The 19009-nt window shown below is 37.8% G+C and overlaps 1 protein-coding gene across 2 annotated transcripts in view; it reads right to left on the reverse strand.

Annotated features, from left to right (window-relative positions):
• Positions 1-4222: 4222 nt before the first annotated feature.
• SUCLA2 (succinate-CoA ligase ADP-forming beta subunit) overlaps positions 4223-19009 on the reverse strand; it is a 60017-nt gene continuing 45230 nt past the window's right edge. For both annotated transcript variants that reach the window (XM_030813375.1, XM_030813376.1), the window contains exons 7-11: positions 16073-16234; positions 15817-15959; positions 11033-11153; positions 10491-10579; positions 4223-5012 (exon numbers count right to left, since the gene is read on the reverse strand). In XM_030813375.1, the coding sequence (XP_030669235.1) occupies positions 4938-5012; positions 10491-10579; positions 11033-11153; positions 15817-15959; positions 16073-16234 (590 nt within the window). In that variant the 3' untranslated portion in view covers positions 4223-4937. The remainder of the gene's footprint in view (positions 5013-10490; positions 10580-11032; positions 11154-15816; positions 15960-16072; positions 16235-19009) is intronic.

The following is a 19009-nucleotide window of genomic DNA, read 5'->3' on the forward strand; positions in this document are numbered from 1 at the left end:
TGAGACCCCCACATCCTTGCTCGCTGTCAGCTAACAGCCACACTGAGCTAAAGGTCTCTCTCCAGTCCTTGCACACAAACCCTACATCTCAGAGGCAGCAATGGGGCATTGAATTGTTGCCTCCAGCTGTGGATTATTCTTTGCTTTTAAGGGTTCATGTGATTAGATTGGGCCTGCAGGGAAATCCAGCATAATCTCCCCTATTTTACGCCACCACGCCTGGGTTTTTGTATTTTTAGTAGAGATGGGGTTTCACCATGTTGGCCAGGCTGGTCTTGAACTCCTGACCTCAGGTGATCCACCCGCCTCAGCCTCCCAAAGTGCTGGGATTACAGGTGTGCTCCACTGCACCCAGCCTACTTTTTTCCTCATTTTATACTGCAAACCTCTAAATCTTTTTTACCACTACACGTTAAATTATAGAAATCTAAAACCCACAGGACTTTCCTCACCCTTTATATTTTGACAGGACAAAAGAGCATGACTAACTACAGACCTCTACCCTTGACCCACCATCCAACATTTACATCCACCATTTTGCAACTTCTTTATTTTTTTGAGACAAGAGTCTTGTTCTGTCGCCCAGGCTGGAGTACAGTGGCACGATCTCGGCTCACTGCAACCTCCACCTTCTGGGTTCATGCCATCTCCTGCCTCAGCCTCACAAGTAGCTGGGACTACAGGTGCCCGCCACCATGCTTGGCTAATCTTTTGTATTTTTAGAAACTTAACACGGGTTTCACCGTGTTAGGCCAGGATGGTCTCGATCTCCTGACCTCATGATCTGCCCACCCCGGCTTCCCAAAATGTTGGGATTACAAGCGTGAGCCACCGCGCCTGGCCTTGCAACCTCTTTAAATAGAATTCTTTGCCAGATGGAAACAACTCACCAAAATATTAACAGCTTCATTGCCCTCTGCTGGAGTTTTGAGAGTTGGTTTCTGTTTTTTGGTTTTTACCTGCTTATTTTCCCCCTTCATGGGCATCTGCTACCAAGTGCCAGAATCAAGCTGGCTTAGTCTAGGCTTTGCAACTGCAAGGTTAATAGTCAAAACTGGTTATACTCTTGCTACAAACCATAGTAGTCTAGTATCTACTCAACTATACCTTAAAGAACCCAAATGTTAAAATAGGTTTTTTTCATATGAAGCCAGTAAGGCCACAAGGAAGCAAGTATCAGCACTGCATAAAGAATACTCAAGGTTGTATGTGTTTTAGGAAATGAGGTGTGAAGGTGTATAAGTAGCTACCAGCTGGTTGTTTCAAGTCTCCATTCTCCACAATCATTCTACATAATCATTCTTGTGAAGACTAGTTACAGTTTCAATTCCACTGGTTACTTTTTAGTCCTTACTATACTTGACTTCTGAGCTGCATTAGACACCATTGATGACTCTGTCCTTGAAATATTTTTCCCTTGCCTTCCCTAATACTTTGTTAGTTTTCCCCTTCAGCCACTTAAGAAACACTTTGAAGCCATGCACTCTTCTTTTTGCATTCCAAGCATCAGAAGTCTTCCAAACTCCTAGCAGATTCGAAGTACCACCTCTGTCCTAGCAGCTACTGAACTCTGAGTTAACTCAACATCCACTGTTTGTTCTTTCAGTCTCCAAGCATGAATTGTGATGGTTTTGAAAAATGTTAACAAAATCTTTGATGCTTCTCCCTTCAAAAAGTGGAGCTTAATTTCCCTCCCCTTTGCGGGCTGGATTTTCTAATAAACAGTGCAGCAGAAGTGACAATGAGACTAGAACACAAAGGCACTGTGGCTTGGGGGGCGGGCAGCAAAGAGCCAGCTGCCATGCCACAAGGACACAAGTAGCCCTGTGGATAGGTCCACATGGTAAGAAACTGAGGCCTCTGGCCAACAGCCATACAAGTTAGCCACCTTGGAAGTAGGTCGTCCAGGCTCAGAAACACCTTTGAATAACTGCAGCACCAGAACTAATCCCAGCTAAACTGATCCCAAACCCACAGATATGAGATATAAATGAGATAGTAAATGTTGTTTGAAACTCACTAAGTGTTTGGGGTAATCTGTTATGCAAGAATAGATAACTAAAACACTAGTATTACCAATAATCTGTATTATATCCTCTCTGATATACCAAGCATTGTTTTAAACTCCTAAGTAGACCTTGAATAATACAAGTAATGCCAATCTTAGTTAATCACTGGCTGGTATTCTTTGGAATGAATCTTTAAAAAGTAAAAACTAAATGACTGGACTTTTAATTATCACAGTTTTTTGTTGTTTTTTTTTTTTAAGATGGAGTTTCGCTCTTTGTTGCCCAGGCTGGAGTGCAGTGGCATGATCTCGGCTCACTTCAACCTCTGCCTGCCTCCCAGGTTCAAGCGATTCTCCTCTCTCAGCCTCCCGAGTAGCTGGGATTACAGGCGCCCACCACCAGGTCTGGCTAATTTTTGTATTTTTAGTAGAGACGGGGTTTAACCATGTTGGCCAGGCTGGTCTCAACTCCTGACTTCAGGTGATCCACCCACCTCAGCCTCCCAAGGTGCCGGGATTACAGATGTGAGCCACCGTGCCCGGCTACAATTTTAAATGGTTTATGGCTCTGATACTGTGTGTCATATATATGTAAACTACCAAATATATATTTGGCTAAAAATACATATTGTGTTTTCTACATATAGTCTCTCACATATTTTTGTTCTCTTCCCTTACTAAACTTCACTGATAAGAAAAGAAATAAGTAAACTGAGGGACACTACCATTAAAACTTATTCTAAGGCAGAAAGACTGCTTGATGCCAGCCTGGGCAATGTAGCAGGACCCCATCTCTATAAAAAATAAATTAGCTGGGCATGTTGGCAGGCACATGTAGTCCCAGCTACAAAAGGAGGCTGAGGCAGGACGATCACTTGAACCCAGGAGATTGAAGCTGCAGTGAGTCACGATTGTGCCACTGCACTCCAGCCTGGTTGACAGAGATCCTGTCTCAAAAAAACAAAAAACAAAAGAAGCCCTCATATAGCTAGTAAGTAGTGGATCCAGATTCAAAGCAGACAGTCTACTTTCAAAGTCTGTGTTCATCATCACTACGTTATGCTGCCTCTCATAGTATATACATCTGATCACACTTTAAGAACATCACAATAGGTAGAAGTTCTCAAATCCATCAGTATGGTTAAATAGTCTACTGCTTGATCAATATTTCCTCCCACAGTTTTATGCAGTGAGCAAAAGGTCAATATGTATATATACATACACACACATATATATACATATATGGACAAAAAGAATAATGTGACTACAATCTGTCTAAAAATATCCACCTGTTACTATATAAAACATCATACAGACTTTGGGAGGCCAAGGTGGGCAGATCACGAGGTCAGGAGATCGAGACCATCCTAGCTAACTAGGTGAAACCCCACCTCTACTAAAACGACAAAAAATGAGCCAGGCGTGGTGGCAGGCACCTGTAGTCCCAGCTACTCGGGAGGCTGAGGCAGGAGAATGGTGTGAACCCGGGAGGCGGAGCTTGCAGTAAGCTGAGATCATGCAACGGCACTCCAGCCTGGGCAACACAGTGAGACTCCGTCTCAAAACAAAAACAAAAACATCATACAAATTTAGACATGTCCAAGACCAAAAAATAAATCAGCTTCTGTCTTCCCCAGTAAAATAGTTAAGAAAAGGCTTTGAAGTTAGGCATCTTGGATTCAATTCTCCCCTCTGTTTCCTTTAGAGAATATACTAGATGGCATACACATAAATAGCAGACTTCCAGTGAACTATCTATCTATAAGTAGCTGTATAATATGTATGGTTGGCTGGGTGCAGTAGTTCATACATGTAATCTCAACATTTTGGGAGGCAAAGGCAAGAGGACTGCTTGAGCCCAGGAGTAAGAAACCAGCCTAAGCAACATAGTGATACCGTCTCTACCAAAACAAAACAAAACAAAAAAAAACACGTATGGTGGTGCGTGCCTGTAGTCCCTGCTACTTAGGAGGCTCAGGTGTGAGGATCACTTGAGCCCAAGAGGCAGAGGCTGCAGTGAGCATGATCATACCACTGCACTCCAGCTTGGGTGACAGAGTGAGACGCTGACTGAAAAACAAAAACAAACAAACCACTGTCATGGCAAGTATATGATCTACGAATTGGTGCTTAGACCTCTATACTGCAATAATGAACATATCAACTTCTACTGTGTTTACTTCAAAACAAGCAAACAAAAGCCATGAACCCAAATCATATTGGGAGATTTTTATTAACTTAAATTGACATTCTTAATTTTGTCTACAAGTCCTTGGTAAATATGCCTTTATTTGAAACAAGCCTACAGGTGCTTCTTAATATGACAGAATCATGAAGACTTGCAGTTAATCAGTGTTTCCTAATGATTAAAACAATGTTCAAATAATTACAAAGTTACTTCATCAAAATACTTAGAAGAATATTCTGAGGAGTGTTTGAAAGCTCTGTTTATAAATAGTGATTGATACATTTATTTTGTATTTGGTGCTGTAGATAAACACTTTTTACATAAAACATTGTTTTAATATACTGCTCTACTAATGAGGATAGTTATTAGATATACTGTATTTTAACACTAAAGAATAAAGCTTTATCTTCATATTTATCTTATTTATAGGACTCTTATCAATGAAGAACCTTGTATCCAACAACAATAAACTGGCAAATTGCAAGTTACGTTTTGTAGGAGAAGCAAAAAAGACTGGCTGCAACAAAAGAAAGAAGATAACTGCATTATACATGCTTCGTACAAACAGTCCATTCTGAATGGTACAATTAAATGCAGACCAAATCCTTTTAAATGTTTGTGTGCCTAGATGGCAATTACAATCTGTACACACTAAAAAGAAAAAGAACAATAACACAGAACACAGTATTCTTAATGATTATAGCACATTTAACACCTTCAGCCATCCACTGGGTTTTCAGATCATATTGGCAACTGAAATTTCACATCCACATGTGCTTGCTTCGCTAAGGTCACTATTTCAGACAGCTTTACAACCTAAAAGGAAAGAACGAAGAATTTTCACAAAAAGGTAAATTCAGAACTACAGGTCAGTGCAAAATTAATGTACACTCAATTTTTTCCATTTAAAACATCTGGGCTATTCTGACATCGCTATAAATCACACTACGTTCTTATAAGCAAATGGCACTCTCAAAGGGTAATCAAGTCTGACACTCTTCATAGCCCAAACTTCAATTAAATACTTTCTGATTAAGATGTTGGTATACCACCTGCTAGGATTATACATATTATATAAGATTATATATGTGTGTATAAAATGTGTGTGTGTGTATATATATATATATATATATATATATATATATATAAAATATTCTAAATTTTATCTTAAAGACAGAAACAGTGAGTGTCTTTGTTGGATACTCTGCAACTCAAAGCACATCTAAATAAAAATTTGTTTTGAAATAAGTATGCAATCTTGACTTAAAATATTGGGATAGAAGTTTGGGTCTAGTAGTTAGTATTTTACTTTTTGTCAGTAAGTTAACAATTGCTAATCTGAGTTCCAATTCCCTCTACAATCTGTCTAAAAATATCCACCTGCTACCATACAAAACATCATACAAATTTAGACATGTCTAAGACCAAAAAAACAAACTCAGCTTCTCTCTTCCTCAGTAAATTAGTTAAGAAAAGGCTTTGAAGTTAGATATCTTGGATTCAAATCTCCCCTCTGATGCTTATGACATATAATCTTGAATAAGTTAACTTATCTAGCCTGTTTCTTCATCTATAAAAATGGAAATTTTATCACCAAACTCATATTAAATGAGATAATCCTTGAAGAAAACAGCCTAGCATTGCATGCACAGTAAATACTCAATAAACGGCAGTAACTGCTAATATCATCATCTCATTGAATATTATTATTGTTATGACTTCTATAATCTCCCAGTCAATAAAAACACTGTAGTCACAACTTAAATCAACTGTTCACTTTTACCTCTCATGATCTATGTGATCAAGGTCCTACTGGTTCTTCTTCTTTTCGTGTCCTCCAAGCTTTTCTTAATTCAAGCTTTCATTCCAAAAAAGTGCACTTTCAGAGACAAGTTATAAGCTATTTATTACCTTCACCTTTTCTCATATCTAAGTATTGCACTAGATGGACTCCTACTATCTCTCCTCTTTTCCCTTCAATATATCCCACATCTCAAAGTCAAAACAGGCTTTCTGAAATACTTTCTCCTACTATTCCCTTGCTCAAAATCTTTAATTTTAACTCAGGTTTAAGTTTAAATTCTTCTGTCTCTAAACTAGAGTTAAATTTTATTTATTAGTAAGTACTTCCCCAAGGAGGACATAAGACTGTTATTATTTTTGTGAAATGACATCACATTAACTCAGCAAATTCAAGAGTCTGGCCAAGTGTGGGGGCTCATGCTTGTAATCCCAGCACTTTGGAAGGCCGAGGTGGGCAGATCATATGAGGTCAGGAGTTCAAGACCAGCCTGGTCAACATGGCAAAACCCCATCTCTACTAAAAATACAAGGCCGGGTGCAGTGGCTCACACCTGAATCCCAGCACTTTGGGAGGCCAAGGCAGGTGGATCACAAAATCAGGAGTTCAAGACCAGCCTGACCAACATGGTGAAACCACATCTCTACTAAAAATACATAATTAGCCAGGCATGGTGGTACATGCCTGTAATCCCAGCTACTTGGGAGGCTGAGGCAGGAGAATCGCTTGAACCTGGGAGATAGAGGTTGCAGTGAGCCGAGATCACACCACTGCACTCCAGCCAGGGCAACAAGACCAAAACTCTGTCTAAAAAAAAAAAAAATTAGCTGGGCGTGGTGGTACACACCTGTAACAGTCTCAGCTACTCAGGAGGCTGAGACACAAGAACTGCTTAAACCCAGGAGGCAAAGGTTACAGTGAGCTGAGATCACGCCACTGTACTCCAGCCTAGGTGACAGAGCAACTCAGTCTCAAAAAAAAAAAAAAAAAAAAAAAAAAAAAAAAAAAAAAATCAAGAGTCTACTATTGATTAAGCTATAGAGCCCAAAGAGTGTTCAAGTGTTCAATGAAATGTCTATAAACATAATGGAAGGGAAGACAAAAAATTCTCATCTCTCTGTATCTACTATGAAGTGTTCTCTGATACACATTATTGTTAAGTAAAAGAAACAAAGTATAGATTACCATTAATCTAAAGTGGGAAAAGGGAGACAGACACACACACACACACACACACACACACACACACACACACACACACGGTCCCCCCCTTATCCAATTTCACTTTCTACAGTTTCAGTTACCTGCAGTCAACTGTGGTCCAAAAATTTTAAATGAGAAATTCCAGAAATAAAAAAGTCGTTAAGTTTTAAACTGTGTGTTGTTCTGAGAAGTGTGATGAAATCTTGCACCATCCTGCTCCAAGTGGAACGTGAACCATCTCTTTGCCCAGCGTATCCACACTGTATAAACTACTCTTCCATTAGTCATCAACATTATCTGCTCTTGACATCCAACCATCAACATCATGGCTCAATGATCCAGGATGAACCAAAGCAGATGATTCTCCTTCTGTTACATCATTAGATCAGTAGTAGCCTAACACTATGTCACAATGCCTTCATCATTCACCTCACTTCATCTCACCAAGTAAGCATTTTACCATCTCATTATCACCACCAAAAGTGAGTATACAACAATAAGATATTTTGAGAGACCACATTCACATTTATCATGGTATATTGTTATAATTGTTCTACTTTATTATTAGATGTTGTTAATCTGTTACTATGTCTAATACATAAACTTTATCAAAGGTATATATGTATAGGAAGAAGCATAGTATATACAGGTTTGGAACTATCTGTGATTCAGGCACCCACTGGGGGTCTTGCAACACATTCCCTGCAGATAAGGGGGGACTACTGTACACATACATATAGTTATATACATACAATTAGCTTATGTTTTTAAGAAGTGGAAAGATAAATCAAAACTTTCTTAAAAAACAAAAAAAAAGTAAAAAGGTTGCCTGTTGGGGAAGAAGGAAAGAGGGAAATATATACAAGCTAGATTCCCTGATAATACCTTGTTCTATACTTTCCACTTTGGAATCATGTAAATATAAAATAAAAAACAAAAGGTTGCGTTTTTGTTTTTTTTTTTAAAAGCAATCCCTTTAAAAACAATGCAACTATATTAAGCTCAGACAAAACACACAGAGAATTATTTCACATGAATTTTAAAATCCACTAAGTTGTGGGACATACCCTAAAGGACAGAAAGAAATGCAGATATAATTGCTTTCAGTAATCAGACTGTTGGTATTCTTATTATAAAATTGTCTTATCTGTACTAAGGGACAAAGCAAATGAATAATTATGATAGTATGGCATGAACGAAGGCACAAACAGATGTCAGATAAGAAAAAAAGTCTATACTCCTGGACTTGCATTGAAAATATCAGTATGAACTCAAGTATTACCTCTTTAAAAAATACATGTTTTCTCAGACTTGCAACTTAAAAAGCTCAGAAACAATAATCAACCCACTATCTATGAATACTCATAAGGCCCAAATTGTGCTCTCTAAATACCATTTGGCCCATTCAAGTTCTGATTCAAGAAACGTAAAGATGAGCCTGAAACATTTTATCATACCAGATAGAGGGCTTCTCAGAAGGATGCAACAGTTAACCTGAAGAGAGGTTCCGAAAGACCAAAGGTTGGACAATTTCAATCACAACTTATATGAACTAAACTACATCAAATGTTTAAGTCATAAGTTCAAAACAGTACGCCAGTGGAACACACATGTATACATGTGTATGCATACACACACACACACACACACCACACCACACACACCCCTGAAAACAAAAAGTAAACAAAATACAAAAAAAAAAAAAAAAAAGCCTAGGTCACCTTTATTGGACATAATAGAACAAACATTATTTTGAAAATTGGTCAATAAAGGCAAACAATCAGGTAATTATCCTACTTTTCCTATGCAAAATGTACTCCGTGGTAACAAATGGTTGACACGTGGAAGTTTTACTTTTTAGAAGCATTACATATAATAAGTGAAAAGTGACAAAATTACAATAGCACCACTTTGCAACACAAACAAAATACTGGATCTAAGCTATGACGTCAATGGCTAGTAATACCACAAAAAGATTAACATCGTATATGTTTTGATGAAATTAAACAACACCTACTATGAAATATTCTTGTTCCTTGCTCCCCAAAATCAAATATGAACATGGTCAAGCCTATAGATTGAACTCCCAGTTTACAGGAAATACACAGGGCAGAGAACATAGAGACGGCAGAGAACACAGTAAATGAACGACACCCTAAAGATGCAACCATTAAAATCCAGACTATGAGAAACTTAACAGGACCATCAACCTGGATTTTTCAACAAATAAATCACAGAAAGTACTTTTCTTTTTAAAAGGGGAAACCAACAGATTAAGAAAATTAATAACATATTAACCAACTACAATGCAGAGACTTATTCTGATCCTAACAAAGAACTTAAACAAAAGATATGAGAGACTCAGAAATTTCAACAATGACTATATTATTTTTTATAAAACATAACCATAATACCATTACCCCACCTAAAACAAGTAACAGTAATTCTTTTATACCATTATCAATACCTTTCTCTTTTACAGATGCATGATGAAATGTATGAAATGATATAATGTCTGGGATTTGCTTGAAAATAATCACACTTGTGGGAGGAAGTAAGAATACAGATAAAACAAGAAACAAGATTGGGCAGGAGCTGACCGTTGTTTAAGATGATCACAGGTATAAGATGTTCTGACAAAGATTCTCTCCTTGACCAAACTCTCTTTTGTTTTTTCAATATATATTTATCGAATATATAGATAGATAGATACACACACACACATACATATATATATATGCGTGTGTGTGTGTGAAGATAGGGTCTCCCTATGTTGCCCAGGCTAGTCTCAAACTCCTGGACTGAAGCAATCCTCCTGCCTCAGCCTCCCAAAGGCTACTCTGAACTCTCTTCTCAACTTGGCTCTAACTTTTGGACTTCTGTATTTGTCCCTGCATAGTCCAATTTTAGCAAGAATCTTGCTTAAGTCAGTTTAGCCAGGATCCTCCCTTACCCATAATGTATCCTTTTAGTAATTTTTCATCCACTGCCCCCACCCTCTTCCTTGGTTATAAATTCCCACTTTTCCTTGCTGTATTTGGAGTTGGGCCCAATCTTTCTCCCCTACTGCAAAATTCCACTGCAGTAGTCTCTATGCTTATTCCAACAGTCCCTCTGAATAAAGTCTGCCTTAACATCTTTCAGCAAGAGTCATGAATAATCGTTTTCTCTAACCATTCATTACACTCATAATATTTAGCTGAAACACAAATTATTAGCTGTATTAATAATTAGGTTCATTTTAGGATCTGTGTTTATAAATCCTCCTTAGATTAACATGGCCAATTTACCATTCTAGCAGCTTCATCCAAGTCATCACAAGCAAGTATTTTAAGTCCACTGTCCGCTATCAGTGCCTTAGCATCATCGACTCGTGTACCTGTAAATGATTTATGCAAATATAAATGTTTTAAATACACATGCAAAAGCATTTTAAAATGTTTGCCAAAACACAGTACGAGAATGAAACCTCAACAGAGGAGACTTCCATCATTTAGTATAAACGCTTCTAAACCAAGGAAAACACTGTAAAAGCCCAGGTTATCTTACAAAATATTTTGCCTTAAATAATTCTGACTTGCTTAGTAATTCAGGCAAGTCAGAATTCAAGACAAATCACAACAAATAAAAAGTGTATCAAATTATACCAAGCAAAAGTATAAACATTTTGCCCCAATGTTAAAATTTTTTAAAAACTATAGTTTTAATTTCATATTGTATAATGCTTTCAAAGACACAGCTATTTAAAAACTATGTTCTAATGAACTGAACTCCATGGAAATGTGAACTTTTAAAGAATTAAAAACAATTGCAAGATACCTTTTACACTCACCTTGTAACCGTACCACAACAGGTATTTTAATTTCCAAGTCTTTTACTGCCATGACTATACCTTGTGCAATAACATCACAGCGCATGATTCCTCCAAAAATGTTGACCAGAATAGCCAGTACCTATGAATAAAGTGTTCTGATAGATTAAAATTTAAAAGAAATTTAAGTTCTTTTCCCCAAAAAATACTAGTATATGTGCTTCATGACAAACATTAATTTGATAGAAAGATTTTCAGACCAAACCACCATACCCTCCTCTAGCTCTCTTTATTGAAGTCTATGTAGTCCACTGCCCACCAGAACTTACTTCCATCTCCTTGGGTAATTTCAACACCTGGTTCACATTTCCTTCTCTACTATATCCCATATGAACAAGACCATCTAATTCCATTTACTTTCTCCTGTTAAACTTGGCCATTCACCAACATGACTACCCACAGATCATACTGTAAGATAGTCTCATGTGCAAGATCTCCAATTTAGTGTTTGTCACCTATCATTTCCTCATCTATCCCTGTAGGAAAAGGGCATGTTGTGTGGCAAGAGTAACACCATCTTGAAGCAAAACTGTCATAATGACCAATGTCTGACTCCTGCAGAGCAAGGCCTTCTGCAGCAAGGTCAAGAAACACTGCCTGTAACATAGATAACCCTTATAAAGAAACAATGCCTGTAGCATAAATGACAACTCATAAAGATGTTTACCTAACTTCCTCAATGGTCACAAGTTTGACAAGAGGGTCTGAGACGTGACTAGCTGCACAAGTGTTACCAAGGAAAAAAGCTCACTATATAAAGGATAATTTCTGGAGGGCGAGTGTGGGGATCCACCATCCTGCAGCCACCCAAGCCACAGCTTCTGTTTGTAAGTCCCTATATAAATTTAGTTTCTTTCTGAGAACTGGATTTGCCAGCCTCTTTCTTTGGCCTCTCAGATCCCTTGGCCTCTGGGGGTACATGTGCATAGACCTGCTCACTGCAAAATAATCCCCATCACTGTAATCAACTTTTTACACAAACTAGGCCCTAAGAATCACCCAACTTCTCCTGTATGGCCCTCTCTTGGCTACATTTCACATCCAAATCTCAGAACCTGTTTGGGTCAGCATTCTTTCAGCATCACAATGATAGTTCTGAATCAGTGTTCTCCTATCCTTTCCAAATAATCACTCTTTTTTAAAAAAAAGAGGTTTAGTTCACTCAGCTACACCAGGGTTTCTCAAACAGTGAGATTAAAAATGGGTTGTAGATACACCAATATATCGTTCCCCTCAATTCTTGGGGGAGCTAGGAATGTTCTGGGGCAGCAGGAGCCTCAGGGCCAGTGGACTCTGACTACAAGCAATCTTCTCCATCTACCTCCAAGGCCCCATTGAAATATCTTCTGTGAATGCCAGGACATGAAAAGGGGTGAGACACACTGAGCTATACTATACATTCTTTACCTTACCACTATTTTTCCCAGACCTTTAAGAAATGAAGCTTTGGAATTCATAATAGACTAGAACTCATAGTAGCCTTTGGCATCTCTCATCTCTCTCCCTCTCACCTCATTCTGGATAGTTTCCATATTCACCACCAGGCACCATCTAACATTCCAGCCTTAAAGTCCTTGGATCTTTACTCTACCAAGCCACTTTCACCTGTAGTCAATTTAAACGAATTAATACCATGGATAAATCCTGGAATAGGCCAGAATGAGTGTCTCTAGAATATGAAATGTATAAATCTCATTCTCTGCTCAACTTCCTTCCCCTTTCACTTTAACGCCTTTTTCCTCTAGCTCTACCAAACACAATATTTTCCTCTTAAAAGCCTCTAGTCCCCCTCCCACCCCCCAAAAAAGCCTATAGTCCCTCAGTCCCTCTCTAATCTTCTACTCTATTAGCTCTCAATGGATCTGACTTTCTTCACTATAGAACGTGGGACATATGGCTAAGCAATTCAGTGTCACTGCCACCTGCATGCTCAATTCTGTCATACCTATTCCTCTGCCATCCTACTTCAAACAATGCATCTTTGGATGATTCCAGCCATAGCTTATTCAGGGAAAAGTAAAAAAGTAAAAACTGAAAACAAAACTGGAAACACTAGCATAACCTGAAGAGCAATTAGATAATGACTCATCAGCAATCCTCAACTTAGTAGTCTGCCTCATATCTTTAACTCTCTTCATAAGCCTTCTATCCCATGCAAGCTCTCTAACTTTTAGCATACAACCTTCCTTTCTCTAGTAGCACCTCAGGAAAGGAGTAACCACCTTTCCAAAGCTAACCTGGCCAGATAATTATCTCCATCTATTTACTATATTGTATTTCCTCCAGGTCTTCACCCCTCTAGCTACATTCACTCTCTTTATTTTCAAATCTCTTCTCTTCCTCCAACTAGAAACAGCTCATCTTCTTGATCTTCTAAACAAGCAAGAAAACATACACCACAAAACTCTCCTCAGTCCTACTGCCTTTGACTGAGAGCACTGCATCCCTTCCATGCCTTTGTTAAAAAAAAAAAAAAAAAAAAAAAAAGTCCTGGAAGAGTAATCTCTCCTGGATATCTCTATTCCCTCAATTCCTCGTCAAATCAATCCATTACAATCTGGCCTATGCCCCCATCTCTTCTACTATTCTTACTAAGGTTCCCACTCACCTTTTTCAGTTCTTACTCTGAATAGTCCTACAACATTTGACATTGTTTCCTAATGCCTTACTTCTCAAAACTCTTCACCTTGGTCCTTCGATGTCACCACTCTCTCCCAATCTGTTCCTATCTCTGTCATTTGTTCTCTGTTTTTCATTTGGGTTTTCCTTCTCTATTCAACTCTTCAACAAAAATAGAGGGGCCAGGTTCCATTCTTGGTTCCTCATCTCACTTGTACGGATCACCTCACCAACTCCTAAGACTTCAACTTTTCTCCACTATAGGAAGTACAGTATCTTTTCAACCAACTGTCTACTAGATATAGTCACCACAGTCCAAACTTGACACTCATTCTGAAATACGTATTCCTCGACTTTGCCTCTGACAGCATGAAAGGCATCACCACCCAATGATTCTCCCCAGCCCAAAGTCCTAATGTTAACTTAACCAACCCTTCCACGAGGCTCCCACAAAAGAAGAAAAAAAAATGAATTTAATGACCCTATCTCAGAAATGCCTCTAATTTATTCTTACTGATATTGCTGATATTGCCTTTGTCAGGGATCTCTTCCATGACAAGAGAATTCATAATGAATGAATTCTCTTTGAAATTGATCTCTCCTGTCAGTCAGTGTCTCCCTACTCTTCATTTCACTCTCTACTAATCTTCTTTTAAAATTTTCTTTAAAATAAAAAACAAAAAGGCAGGGGATAGATATATGCATTTGTGTATGTGCTGAGGTAGGGAGTTAAAATCCAAACTCCTTAACTACAGGTAATAGGGATATTCACAATGTGGTCACAATTTGCCAACATTATCTCTTATCATTTATCCCAATAATGCCATATTCTTACACATAAGCATCTTACCACCCCATGAACATAATGGCCCTCTCTAGATTCTATGTCTTTGTACATTGTCTTCATCTTCCCTCATTTAATCTTCAAGACAGCTCAAGGTATCATCCATTCAGTGAAGGCCACCCTGATTCTCCCAGTTTTTGCCTCTGTCTTATGTTCTTCCACAGCACTACTTTCTGTCAATCACCCCAGTAAAACTGTAAGTAACTTAAGAGAAGGGCCCATGTATTTTCAAGTCCAAGCATAGTGACCATCATAAAATATATGGCCCTTCAATGCTATCCACATTGACACCCTGGGTTCCCGTTCTGTTTCCAACTCTGATGCCCATCATGTCAGTCCCCTACACTGTAACTCTTCATATACTTTTCTCCATTCTTGCACCTGGGCCCTAAAAGCCATGCTTAGAAAAATAAACAACTAGAATTCTAATTCTAGTTGTAAGTACTCAACTCAATTCTAGTAGTAAGTACTTGGCAGTTAGATAATCAGATTGTCTTTAATACCCTGCTTCTCGAGTTTAAGTCAAAAGAAGCTATAGAAATATAATTCCAATAAAATGTTTACTTGTTTTAGTAATTACTAAACAAGGGAAATAACGCACATTTTACATCTCATTTTAGTTTAATCCTCTTTGCAAAATTAATAAATATGGAAAATAAGGCTGTAGGCTCAAAGAAAAAGGCATTGAAATAAATTTATATTTTAAACAATTCTACAGTCTAACACCACAAATAAAAATATACATTGTCAGCAGCATCATCAATAATAAATATTGATTAATGAGCTACGTATGTACTGGGCATTATACCAGACACTAGGAGAAGCAACAATTAGTAAAATATGATCCCTATCAATGAAGAATTCTCAGTCTAAATCCAGTTAGAATAGTTCCACAGAGATTATTATCTTTTCTGTAAGCCTTACAAAATCTACATTGGCCACACAATAGATACACTCCTTAACAAATACCTAGTGATTAATAATATATATGTCTTTTGAATTATGATACTTCACATCCCTTATACTTTGATAATCATTAATAAACACATAATTCTAAATTATGGCACATCTATCATGACAGATTACACAAACATTAAAATGAGTGTTTCAGAAGAGTCTCTTGGTGAATTGCAAAAATCTTCAAGATATGATAGCAAAAAAAGACTCAAAATATATATTAAAAGACACATATATGAATTCTAAAATATAAAAATATACATTTTTATATGTGTTTATTTTATGTATTTACATGATATAAAAATGTATCAAGCCCTGCCCTTACCTTTTTATCTGAAGTGATAAGCTTAAACGCTTCTGTTACTTGATGGACTGTAGCACCACCACCAACATCAAGGAAGTTGGCTGGAGTCCCTCCATGAAGTTTTATTATATCCATTGTGGCCATAGCCAAACCAGCACCATTTACTACATAGGGGAAAATGATTTGTATAAGCAACAAACATAGAGAAAATAAATTAAACTTAGTAAATCCAAATTAAACTTAGTGAATCCAATTCTAACATAAAAACACATGGTACCTAGGCAGCCTATATTTCCATCGAGGCCAATGTAGTTGAGATTTGCCTTAGCAGCATCTTTGTCCCTTTCATCTTCCTGGGTCCAGTCCTGTAGATCAAAGATTTTCTTTTGGCGATAGGCTGAATTAGAGTCAAAATTGATCTTTGCATCCATACACAATACTTTGAAGGGAAAAAGAGAAAAGTGACCTTAATTTCAAGACAGATACAATAAAGTATCAAATAATCAAATGGTCTTTCATTTAGGGAAAAGACACATTTTAATTTTGTTATTTAATGAAAACATTTCAATTTATGTTCACCATGAATTCAAACTGTTCTTTAAAACAGAGTATTTGGGAATTAAAAATGCCCCATCAAAGTTATTGGTTCTACATCCATGCTATGCACTACATAAAGAAAAAGAAAACCTCAAAAATATTTTAAATTATTTAAAAATTGTCAAAAATTAACTATCCTTGTTCCTGGCTAGCCCCATCACATGGGCCCCATATCCCATCCCCTCTCATCTACTCAAAAATAATGTTCCAGCAATTCTGTCTCCCCTACATTATAAATCTGCCTCTCCTCCCCTTACCTTTCTATTGGCTAAATCTTGCCGACTTACTAAAACAGTTTTATTTCCTCACCTTAATAAAAAGAAAAAAACATCTTTTAACTCCTATCTCCCCCTTAGTCTTTACTACACAGCAACTCCTTGAAGATTTGTCTAATTAAAAGAGAGGTCTCAGAACAAGGGTTTCTGGGGAAAAAAAAGAAATAGAAGGGTGAGCAAACTATGGCCAGATTTGGCCTGTGCCTGTTTTTATTTTTATTTTTTTGAGACAGGGTCTTGTTCTCACACCCAGACTAAAGTGCAGTGGCATGATCTCAGCTCACTTCAACCTCCACCTCCCAGGTTCAAGCAATTCTCATGCCTCAGCCTTCCGAGTAGCTGGGAATACAGGTATGCACCACAACACCCAGCTAATTTTTGTAGTTTTAGTAGAGATAGGGTTTTGCCATGTTGGCCAGGCTGGTCTTGAACTGCTGACCTCAAGTAATCCACCCGCCTCAGCTTCTCAAAATGCTGAGATTAAAAGTGTGAGCAACTGAGCCCAACCTGTGCCTGTTTTCAAATGGCCTGTAAGCTAAGAATGGATTTTACACTTTTAAAGGATTATGAAGACAAAAGGAGAAAAGAAAGAGAAGAAGAAGCAAAACAGCAGCACCGAAAACTGTATGTGATCCATAAAGCCTAAAATACTTATTAACTGCCAAGCCCTGTGCTTAAACTCCTTGTACCAAATTTTTTTCCTGCCATTCTCTCTTACACCCACTCTAATCAGGCTTTTACTTCCAGCACTCTACCAAAATGGCTCTTAACAAAGGTCACCTCTCTGACTTCACCTTTAAGTACTCTACCCCTTCCTCACTCCAATCTAACCATAACATTCTCCTTGCAGCTCCTGAAAAGATACAGGGTTGAAAGAAGTGAGCAATTTCAGCTGCTGCCCAACACAGGAGAAAAAGTTTGGAGCCCAGTAAGTACCATTAATACCAAAAGTCAATATTCTTTCAGAGGAAGATAATAGAATTCGGTCTTTACACCATAGCTCCCAAAATGTATAGTATATGAGTCAAACTTACTAGATCCATAATGAAACAGGGAAATGTGACCACTAGTAAAGAGAAAAAACAGTCAACTGAAACCAAACCCACAGTAACCCAAATTTAGACTAATCAGAAGACTATTATAAACTTTTTAAAACATGTTTAAGGATTTAAGAGAAAATATGGTCATAATAAATGAACACACAGGTAATCTAAGCAGAGAATAAAACAAGAGAACAAAATGGAAAATCTAGAACTAAAAAGTATAATATCTGAAATAAAAAATTCACTGGATGAACTTAACAGCAGACTGGTGATGGGTCAGTGAACCTGAAGACAAAGAGAAACTATCCAATCTGCAGAAGAAAAAAAAGAAAAAAAGAAACTGCACCTCAGTGACCTCTTGGACAATATCAAGAAGTCTAATGTGAAACTGAGAGGAGAATGGGACAGGAAAAAAGTGATGAAAGAAAAATATATCAAGCCAAGATTCTATAACCAGTGAAAATATACTTCAAAAGAAGGACAGAATAAAGACATTTATAGAATAACGGCAACAATATTCATCACTAGCAGACCTGTGCTAAGAGAAATGCTACAGAAAGTTCTTCAGGCTCAAGGGATGTAACGTGGAAATCTGAATCTAAAGTAGTAAATGTCAAGAAGGGGCAGTTTTGTCCCACAGGGGACATCAGGAAATGTCTGGGGGCATTTTTGTTTGTCACAAATGGAGGCTGCTACTGGCACCTGAATGCTACTGGATAAACATCCTGTTAAACACCCGACCAAGCACAGGACAGCCTCCCATAACAACAACAAAAAAATCAACCTACCCTAAAATGTCAATAGTGCCAATGTTGGTAAATCTTCATCTATGGGTAGGAAAGAACAACAAAAATATATGAGCAAATTGAAACCAACCCAATAGTCCCACAGACTGTTCTTTTGGATAAACAGTGAAATTGATCTTTCTGGTCTTAAAGCTTGAAGCTTACATTTGTTTTATCTGAGTTCCTTCCTCAGGAAGGGACCTTCAGGGCTCTCAAAAAAATGTATCAAAGAACTGAAACTCACCAGATCACCACATCCAGACAATGAGACTAGACTCTGGACCCCTCATTCATCATGATTGCTTCCTTGACCCTCCCTAGTTCCTATTTTCTTACACATTGTTACATTTTTTTCCCTGCTATATAAACCCTAGTTTTAGCCAGTCAGGGAGATGGATTTGAGACTGAGCTCCGATCTCCTCAGCTGCAACACCCGATTAAAGCCTTCTTCCTTGGCAATACTTGTCTCAGTAATTGGCTTTCTGTGTGGCGAGCAGCAGGACCTAGAACAAAC

Source organism: Nomascus leucogenys, chromosome 5 (assembly GCF_006542625.1).
Source record: "Nomascus leucogenys isolate Asia chromosome 5, Asia_NLE_v1, whole genome shotgun sequence".
Classification (NCBI taxonomy): domain Eukaryota; kingdom Metazoa; phylum Chordata; class Mammalia; order Primates; family Hylobatidae; genus Nomascus; species Nomascus leucogenys.